Source organism: Salvelinus sp. IW2-2015, linkage group LG17, assembly GCF_002910315.2.
Source record: "Salvelinus sp. IW2-2015 linkage group LG17, ASM291031v2, whole genome shotgun sequence".
Taxonomy (NCBI): Eukaryota; Metazoa; Chordata; class Actinopteri; order Salmoniformes; family Salmonidae; genus Salvelinus; species Salvelinus sp. IW2-2015.
This window is the reverse complement of record NC_036857.1, coordinates 17268996-17279385: the sequence shown is the minus strand read 5'-3', so window position 1 is coordinate 17279385 and position 10390 is coordinate 17268996. Positions and strand designations below refer to the sequence as shown.

General features: G+C 41.9%; 1 protein-coding gene across 3 annotated transcripts in view; it reads left to right on the top strand.

The window, feature by feature from the left end:
• Positions 1 to 10390, top strand: part of cfap74 (cilia and flagella associated protein 74) — a 49169-nt gene that overhangs the window by 600 nt on the left and 38179 nt on the right. For 2 of the 3 annotated variants that reach the window (XM_024005439.2, XM_024005438.2), the window contains exons 3-14: positions 146 to 242; positions 571 to 720; positions 1579 to 1677; positions 2015 to 2119; positions 2604 to 2777; positions 3367 to 3477; positions 3728 to 3830; positions 4341 to 4498; positions 4632 to 4854; positions 5138 to 5287; positions 6420 to 6584; positions 6707 to 6825. In XM_024005439.2, the coding sequence (XP_023861207.1) occupies positions 146 to 242; positions 571 to 720; positions 1579 to 1677; positions 2015 to 2119; positions 2604 to 2777; positions 3367 to 3477; positions 3728 to 3830; positions 4341 to 4498; positions 4632 to 4854; positions 5138 to 5287; positions 6420 to 6584; positions 6707 to 6825 (1654 nt within the window). The remainder of the gene's footprint in view (positions 1 to 145; positions 243 to 570; positions 721 to 1578; positions 1678 to 2014; positions 2120 to 2603; positions 2778 to 3366; positions 3478 to 3727; positions 3831 to 4340; positions 4499 to 4631; positions 4855 to 5137; positions 5288 to 6419; positions 6585 to 6706; positions 6826 to 10390) is intronic. The other variant, XM_024005440.2, reaches the window with a different exon arrangement.

Here is a 10390-nt window from a genome sequence, read left to right as displayed (position 1 = left end):
AACGTATCCAAGCTGTCTTCATCAGGGTCTAACATTTGTTGTTCTGTATGTGTCTTGTAGGGCCTTAATCACAAATGCATGCAAATGCAAACATACGGTAGCCTAGCTAGTTAGCCATTATAAAGTTGTATTCCCACAAATTCAGATGAAGGCACAAGAGAGGAGACCTTCAGAGAGGACCCAGCACAAAGGCAACCAACGGATGCAACAGAGTTGTCTTTAGAGTTAGATGCTACTAACTGGTGGGTGTCTCTGCTGCTTTGAGGACAGATGATTTGATAATTGAAAAATCTGTTTTAATTCGGCTTTAAATGTTCCACTTTATTTATACAACATACCAATTTTGGCTTATAATTAACTTTTTACTTGTAATAATATTTTGTCTAGGATTATCTAACCTCATTCCAAGACTATTGCGCAAGTGTCTGGGAATGAGATGAAGGATTATCAAGAAATTATTTTACATTAATAGTGGTGTGCTTTATATTGTTAGATTACTCCATGTTATTAATAATGATCAATTCTTGACCATTCACCAAACCTTAGCCAATGTCTCTTTAATCTGCAAAGTGCGGATAATGATGACGACCTTGGGGAGGATGGTGGATGTAGCGGAAAGAAGAGTTATGCTGAGACAGCACGGATGTTCAAGCTGAGAAGGAACCTGGACCAGCTGGACTGCTTCCACCGACAGAAGGAGCACAACGTGCTGAAAGCCAGGTCTGTGTTTGCATCCAAAATACTTCTGTAGTGCACTATAAAGGAAATGAAGTTTAATTTGGGACATGGCCTGTGTTTGGCAAGGATCAGACCTTTGTATGCCACCTTAACACAAATCAAAGATTTGTTCTGCCCAAAGACATTTCAATGCCGCCTTTTTAGTCCTGCCCTAAACCAAGGGATCGTTTCTGTAATTCATTGATTTGACTATTAAAAGAAAAATAATTTCAGCCAAAGAGGAAGCATTTCTGATAATGTGTCCACATTTGTTGTTGTTTTGTATTACAGAAAGCCATTAAGCACCCAATGAGCTGCGATGCAGACCTTTAGCACTAACATAAATGGTGGTCATTCTCTGCTGACACAAAACACCACACTGCAGTAGATTGTGTGGGGCAATCTTTTTTTGTGGCCAGGGCCATATTGGAATAGCTGCATAAAAACACTCTTAAGCTCTTGGCTTTTAGCCAATATACAGATGGCCTGAAGCATAATGATCCATCATTATTTGCTTCAGCTCTTTAGCCCAGTCACAGATTGTTATGTTGTACTTCATTAGATTGCAAAGAGAACATTGGGCCATTCAAAGCTGTTGGGTGCGTTGAAATCTCACAGCTGTACCTGCTTCAGCACACCTTCATTACTTCTTTGTCAGCACAATAAATATCACCTTTCTTTATGGATTCACCTTCAGTCACAAAATGGCCATGAATTCATTTTTACATCTTCATCCAACATATTACCTTGCTAACAGTCTCTGAATGTTCTTGTGACTGTCATAATGAGAGCTTTTCACATTGTAGTTTGTTGTTGTTGTAGATTTAGTGCAGTGTTTTGCCTTTACTTCTTGGTTTCCAGAGAGGAGCTCAAAGTTTGCCGTCTGCATATTTCTGAGCTGGAGAGGCAGAGAGCTCGAGTGGAAGAGGAGATAGAGCAACAGAAAGAGGACGACAACAGGTAGGCACAAACAAAGCAAACCCAGATATAGCCAGGTCAGGGGGCGTATGTACTGTATCAAGTGACTAAGAGTAGGAGTGATGATCTAGGATCAGATCCCCCCTGTCCATGTAATCTTACTAATTGTGATCTAAAAGGCAAAACTGGTCCTAAGTCAGCACTTCTACTCTGAGACGCTTGATATTTATGGCCCCAGCTGATGACCTCTTTATCCCCATGTTAATGGGATTGTTTTTGACTTGATCCAAACAAAACAATTAGATGATAATGATTTTCTTTTATACAACACTTAGGTAACAAATACAATGTCTCTTAGCACCCATTTGTTTTCATGCAGTGCGGCCGTGTTTCGCCTCCGAGCCCAGCACAAGCGCCTGTGTCAGGAGTTACAGCAAGAGGAGGAGCTGGAGTCACATGTGGCCACCACTCTGAGAGAACATGAGTGAGTCTGCACTACTGRAGCAGAATGATTTAGGCCCCATTACAAGGCTTCAAAGTGACTGCCAAGTTTATCTATCATAAAGAGATATTCACCCTTTGAGTGCTATTCCAGTTGGGCAAATAGCTACAATACTTCTGCTACTTGCAATTATAATTCTTTCTTAAAACAGATGTTTATTGTTGCATCCAAGATGCTTTTTCAAGAGCAATTGGATTAAAATGCCACAAGCTCCCATTAGAACAAACCATTTTCCTTGCAGACTTGAGTTCTTCAGTTCCCAGCTGAAATGTCATAGTGCTGCACATTGACTACTAGCTTTAGCACCACTGTCATCCTTGACCTTCCCTGCCCCCCCCCCCTCTTTCTCGCTCTCCTCTCCCTCCCTCCCTCCCCATTCACCCTTTCTCCCCTCCTCTCCCTCCCCACTCCCCCTTTCTGTCTCTCTCTTTCTCCCTCCATCCAACCGCTTCCCCTTTCTCTGCAGACTGGAAATGTGTCAGGTGGAGGTGGAAATGGGTGGTTTCTCCCTCCTCCGTGTGGAGGTGCAGGAGGAGGAGCAGGCCTACCAGGCGCTGCAGGCCCAGAGAGGGGAGGCCAGGCTGCAGAAGGAGTACACCTCCACCCAGAGCCTGCAGCTCCGGACACAGTGCCTCAAAGCGTAAAGCAGCTCACTCCTTTTGATTTGTTCATTTTTTTGTGAGCAACATAACTTTATTGCACACAAACTAGACAATACTAATGTCACATACAGAGTCATCTCGACACCCAGAAATGTTGTACACACAKATACAAACACCCATAACATACACACTATACACACACGTACACCTGGATTGTGTGTTGTACTAGAGTAGTGGCCAGAGGGCACACAGTTAATGTATTGTGAATATGTTGTAAAATGTATTTTAATGCATCATTTTTTTAAATTATAATATATATTACTGCCTTCATTTTTGCTGGACRCCAGTAAGAGTAGCTGCTAATGGGGATCCATAATAAATACCAATACAAGATATCACGTTTTCATTTTAATCGTTATGTCTGTCACGAAAGACTACATACAGAGTGCCATGCATGGTAGTTATGATAACATTTTCCATAATATTGTCATGACCCAGGTTAATCTAACTGTATAGACATACAAAAAAATGCTACACAGTAGCCTAGTCTAATGTTACTGAGATAATTGATTTGTCATTAGTAAAGATTCCTTCCGTTTGAACGTGATGTTGTTTGTCTGTTAACAGGAGGCAGGCGGCCACACAGAAGGAAGAGGAGACTCACTGTCAGAGGACCGCAGAGCTGGCCCAGGCTAGCCGCCAGAAAGCAGCGCTGTATCTTAAAGAGACTATCAACAGGTAACCGCTGTGTTCAACCTATCAACAGGTAACAGCTGTGTTCAACCTATCAACAGGTAACAGCTGTGTTCAACCTATCAACAGGTACCACATATAAAATGAGCAAATAGAATGTATTGAACTTAGCTATGAACTCGTAAGAGAGTTGATAACCAGATATCTCATAGCAGTTCATAATTAACATCATATCAAATTAATGTATGCACCCTCCTTCGCTCTTGAGTGATCGCTACGTCCCTTTTGTGTCCAGGATGCATCGGGAAGAGGCAGAGAACGAGCAGCAGAGTCGAGGGCTGAGGCAGAAAAGGATGCAGGCAGTCCTGTCATTGAAGGCCAACATTGCATGCACCCAAGTAAGCAGTGGACACTTTTTTGAGGGTGAACATTGAATGCCACGACCCAAGGCTATTGTTTAAGCATTGAGTAGAGTTAAGATAAGAGCGCTGGTTCTCAGCTCCTAGCTTGTGTTTCTGAGGGTCCAGCATAATGGAAAATGGCAATGAGCATCGTCACATTGTCAGGTGACACAATTACTTCTGCCTTGCAATGGACGGACATTTGTTCTGATTTACTGTATTAAGCTGGGAGTACATTTTGGACCTCTTTGTACGATTTAGCAGTTTAATAATCTTGACCAATTGCTACTGTATTAGTGGAGTGAACACAGTGTGATGAAGCCCTCATTTCTAATTGATTACTACAATCATTGCATCATTGTTTTCAAATCACACAGTATATTCCCTGCTTAAAGAAGCGTCAGTATTATTCTTACTGAAAGCCTAGTTTGTGTTTTGTCCTCAGGAACGAAGGGAAAGTGTCATCCCTCCTTGACCTTGTTCACTCTACATTTGTGTTGTTTCCAGGAGAGCCTGCGAGCCCAACAGACGAGGGCCAGAGCCCAGGCTCGGAGACAAGAGGAGGAGGAGAGACAGCTGAGAGAGTCCCTACAGACACAGGGTATCAACAGCACCAAGTACATGTACCAACAGAAAAAGCTCCAGGAATTCCACCGAAAGAAAGAGTGTGTTCTTCTGATCAATCTACTTCTCTCTCTCCCACTCAATGAGTGGGTGTTTTCTTCTCACAATAACACGCCAAGGAGAAATATGATCCTATTTTGCTCACAATGGCTTGTTGTTGTGGTCATTTTTCAGAGAATTTCAGGAGAAGCAGAAATCCAAACGGGTGGAAATCGTCTCCAAGTTACTGCTGGAAGAGGAGTTGTTAGAGAGACGTAAGAGGCACCATGCTCTGCTGTTCCCTCCCACCCAAGTCAGCCTTGTGGAGAGGTTGGCAGGGCAGGAGAGATCTCCAGAGAAGCTCCTTCAGAGCCTTGATCCACAGCCGGCAGAAACAAAGGAAGAGAAAAGAAAACGAGTGAGTGGAAATATCACAGACGAAGATGAAGAATTCAGACTGCTGAAACAAGAGTAATAAAACAAATTGGTACACATGACATGAAAACTCCATAAATAGTTGGCTATTTTTCACAGCAGTAATAGGGTACCTAATACCCTCTCGTTGTGTGTGTATGCGTGTGCATGTGCGTATGTATGTGGGCAGAGAGTTTTGCACATCTCACTCTGAAGGCACGTTGTGACAGCTTGATGTGTCTGTTTTCGACCATGAGCATCCACACATCCTCTCACGTCCTTCCCAGCAGGACACAGTGTTTAGTGACAGCAGCTCTTCATCAGAGCTGTCTGACCAGGAGGAGAGCAGGGACCTGGAGGAGGAGCAGGGCCTCACTGACAACCTGGCGCAGCCTGAGTTCACTGGCCTCTGGGACCAGACACGTCAAGTTCACCAGGTACCATTTTAATGACACACATCATCATCAACTCACAAATACAATCATATTGAGATTAGACATGATGCTCAACTCCATTTCCTTGTTGTGTTCCATCTCAAAATAKATGTATATCCATAAGTATAGTAATCATAAGTAATTTGTTCTATAGTGTGGTCAATCAAGCCTTATTGGCTTGTGGTAAATCTGAAAACACAAATGACTAGTGAGAACTATGAAATAGGAAGTGAGAAATAAATGTTAAACTGGGACTGGTACCACTAGGTCACATTCTATAGAACAGGAGAAAGGATGGCTTTAGAACTGCTCTACTACTCCCCAGCCAGCAGCAGTGGGTTTCCTCTACTGCCTCTCTCCCACTCTTGAGATCCATGGCGACAGACATCACTTCTCATTTGCTGGTGCCTTGGAAGCCTCCAACGGAACATGACAGTCATTCAGGCCAGATAGTCCTGTGTGCGAGAAGTCATGCGGAAAGGTTTTTACTTTTCACGTGCACTTCTGCAAATGATGTACTCATAACATCACGACACATTGGGTTGGGTTTGGTTTGGGAGCTGAGTTGTAATGAGAAAAGGACCATAGGCCAAAATTACTCAGCTCCTTAACTCTTGAGGGTGAGACTGAAATCACTGCAATTTTCCTAAATGCATATCACATTAGCGCTCTCCCTCAAAGGCTGATGTCTTGTCTTGTTTGTGTTTGGATGCTGCCTTGCCTGCCATGATTAACTGAGCGGGACATGAATGGCCTGTCTATGAGAATTCAGAATGGTCTCCACTGGTAGACAATAACTACAGGCCAGTCTCTACAGTACGCTACATATTATGCAACTACTAAATACAATCATACTCTGTTTTGTTTGTAGAGTTTGTCTACTGTAGTGTACTTGTGAATTTAGAGATGCTGCCTCTAAATAATTGTTAACATATTGTTTATTTCATTTGTTCCATGGCATGGTGTTGGTTGCATTGGCCATGCCCTCTTGTGCCAATATGGCTTTGAAAGAAAAATATGCCAAAATGTTATATCTGTTTGTTTAAAATTCAAGCTGTAGTATATCAATATATAGATATTTTTCAACTTTGAAATATGACCTGAATTGGTGTTCATTTCCCCCCTGATTTTCCAGAGCACTCCAAATGAAGATGCTAAATCATTACAGTCGCGAGCAGAGAGACAGGATATGTCTTTGCTGCCGGTAGGGAAACCTCCAGTGGCTGGTAAAAGAGTTATACAGGGGAAGGAATTTAAAGGCTCACCTTTCATCAGCAAACCAGAAATCATCCTCTTCAAGGTACATTGTTCTGCATTGTGTAACTATTTATTGTATTGCAGAACATGCAGTTATTTCATACTGTGCAGTCATTTCAGACAAAATGACATGCAGGTATTTCACAAATCRAAATACTGTTGCAGGATTTTGATGTGGGACAGATGTACAAGAAGAAGGTCACCCTGACTAATGTCAGCTACACAACCAATTATTGCAAGTTACTTGGTGTCACCATGGAACTGATGGATTTCATTTCTATAAGGTGAGCGTTGTAGCCTAAGTTCCATGGTAGGTTGAATTGGAACAGAAGTGGGAAACAACTGTCTTGCTAAGCGATCAAAACCTGTTACTCATTTCTCGTAGGCTCAGAAAAACAGGGAATAGTTCATGTATGGGTCTAGGGTCAAATTGTTTTACAATCCTTCAAATGGTCAAATGAACAATTTAAGGTTGGGTAATCTGATCCTAGATGTTTGGTTGGGTCCGCACAACTTCTCCCTCGAGCATCCACCCCCTCGCAAAGCCTACACACTAGCTCAGTTTTGGTAATGCGTTTCTTTGTCCCGAGCCTCCATCCATCCCTCCCACCCACAAAACAAAGGAGGGATGAGTGTTACACGTGGGTCCCACACCACTCACTCTTTCCCTTTCCAGAGAGATAGTGAGATAACTCTGACTTTATGCAGTTAGGTGGGCCTCTGCTCTTTCTGCCTCGGTGAGTGAACTAAGTCCTCGTCCTCCCAGGCTGCTGCTTGCTCAAACAGAGCCCAGTCAGAGTGTCTCGTGGTTGGGTTGGTTGGAGCCTTGGCAGGGCCTGTCTGCACACATCGACTCCACACACACACACTCTACTTCTCAGTGAGCCGTTCAGCTCAGCTCACCCATTACTCTGAGGTGCCAGTGCCACAGCCTATCATCTACCAGTACTGTGACCCAGAGGAGGAGGATCCTTCATTGGGTCTATAGTATGCTGTAATATCACTTTTGAAAAGGTAGATTTGAATGCCTTAATGGAATGTTGTTTTAAGTACCCGAAAGATCTGTACCCAATAGATTTTCTGGTGAAAATGGGGAAGGATTGCTATAATGTACTATAATGCAAGCAATATGGTTGTTGTGATTGATAAAATAAATTGGGGACTGTTATGTAATCTGTAATGTGGATTTTAGTATTTTGTTTTGGAGGATTATTCTTTTATTATGTTATTTAAAAGGCCTTAAATGACCACTATGTTCAGGGCTTAAGTATCTGAAATCAACATTTGCTCAGCGGTAGACAAACGTTAACCAAGAACATGCTCTGATTTTTACACGCCGCTCGTCCATCGTTCTTTCGACGCCCCCTGATATTCTAAAAATGGCTCCCCATCTCTCTTCTCCCCCAGTGTAGCTGTGTGTGTGCCAGGGCTGATTCTCTCTGCCATGTCTTAGCCTTACTGCTGGGACTCTGCTAGGTGGACTGCCCAGGCTCTGCCAAACGTTACTAAGGCGTTATACACATTAAAATCCAGCACTTTTACAGCTTACATTTTTTTTAATAAGCAATTTGGCTTACTTACATCCTTCAGTGCTTTTAATGCTACTGCCTAAGACTGAGCCAGAGCCTGAGATGGTTCCAAAATGGACACCTGACTCAGAATCTGTCATATGGCTCCTCTATTCTGGTTAATGTGACAGGACTCATGTTTTGACACAGCACCATATGTAGCCATCAGGCATGTTTTGGTGTTAACAATGTTGATGAACCACCTAGTGCTAATTGATTTGTTATACGATCAGTGTCACCCAGGAGGGTTTGATAATGTATATGCCAGGCAGTCATACTGCACCTATGGGCTCCTGCCAGATATTTTTAGTCTAACTGTAAATATGGCCTGATATACTGTACTGTTCACCACATGTCTTCAACATGGTCTCACTCAACACTCAATCCCTAGTGAACTGTTCTCTTTTTTTCTTTGAAAACATTTATTTTGAACCTAGAAAGACTGCCTCCCTCCATGCATTCATATGGCATTTAGAAAGCAGACTGTCAGATATTGTAGGTCAGGGGTCCCCAATTACATTCAGCCGTGGGATCGATTTTTCCTTGGGTGGATGGTCGGGGGCGGAACATAGTTATAAATAATTTGCACACTGCAAATTGACTGCAATAATCCCGAACAGATATAGTATTTGACAAAAAATGGAATCATTTCAAACCTTGATTATATTGGGATACGATCACATATCCCTCTCTATTTACAAGAATACTTGGGAGCAGATTTCCTAAATTATCACTTTGAGCTGATTTCCTAGTGATTTTACAGTCTTTTATGTCTAACATTAAAAAAAATATATATATATCCCCAAAAAATAAAATCACTCCCGGCCGAATTTGGCCCACGGGCCTCTTATTGGGGAACCCTGGTATAGGTAGATACAGTAGATAGTACATACTTTGTTAAAGTGTGACTCCTCTTATTGAGACAACAGATGTTGGTTGTGTTCTGTGATCCTGCCTGTGAGCGTGCCCATTTTGGCCTCTTTCATTCATTTCCAGGGCACAGCAGGCTACTGTCGACTGTCTTTGGAACTACTGAAAGTCAATCTGATTTCTATCTATTTGAAATAGCATGATATGACATATGATTTCTCTCACTAGTATTTTAACAAATTTTGATGTAAGTATGTAAATAAATACATAGCATAGGGTATGTATAGGTGTGATTGACAGGCTTCAAAATCAGAATACATTTTTAAAATGAATATAATTTTGAGTTGATTTCCTGGTGATGTTACAGTCTTTTATGTCCAACAACAACATAAATAATAATAATACAAATATATTTCTCAGAAAACCAAATAAAATCCCCATAGGGCCACCTATTGGGGAACCCTGATCTACAGTATGTCCAATTTGGAGAGGGGTGAGGAATGGGAGCCAGGGAGCATTTCAGCCCTCCTCTCCTAGCCTCTCTGCCAGAGGACTGTCCAGATCAAAAACCCTCTCTTGTCATTGGAAAAAGAGGTCACTCAAACTAGTCTAGTCAAATTGGTTGAGCCTGGTTGTGTCAGACTCAAAATAGGTTTCAGCTCAAGTCTGTGACATGAGAGCAATATACTGTATAATAATTGGAATCATTAAGCCATAATCACACAATAGTTTGATACTGATTCTCAGCTTGTGCTGTACAGCCTTCTTTACTGTTGTGCTTATGGTTGTTTTTTCCAACTCATTGTTTATCTATTGAATTTTGAGAAATTCTCCTGCGGCCTTTTCGCTCCACCGTATCGATTGGGTAGCCTTCTATATCTTTTGGAGGCTGGAACATTTGGAGTGCTCCAGGGCAATCTCTTGGCTCTGTCTGGCATGTGTCAACAGATACACATGTTGCAATTGAATATTTGGGATACTGGCTTTTGCCTCGAGATCATTTTTTTTAAACGTGGTCATCAGTATGCGCTAGTACGCTATACAATATCAGACATATGTTTCCTAATTGATTAGGAATTTCTGAATACTGTTTCTTACATCAGTAGCTTTAAGAATTGATGGCTAACCTTTGCTCCTGTTATGTTGTGCCGATCATATATCTGAATAACAGCTTAATGTCAACTTTTGACCCCCCTGTTTTCAATTATATTCCTTTTCTTTTCCCTGCAGACACAACATCCTTTAGTATTGAAATAGTTCTGGATGCTTTTTTTGTAGAATGTTGCTGTTATATTCATTTTGAACTTGTCTTACTTGTTTGCTTTTTACACAGAACTTAGCACGTGGAACTTAGCATGTGGAACTTAGCAATTAGCGCACACACACACACACACACACACACACACACACA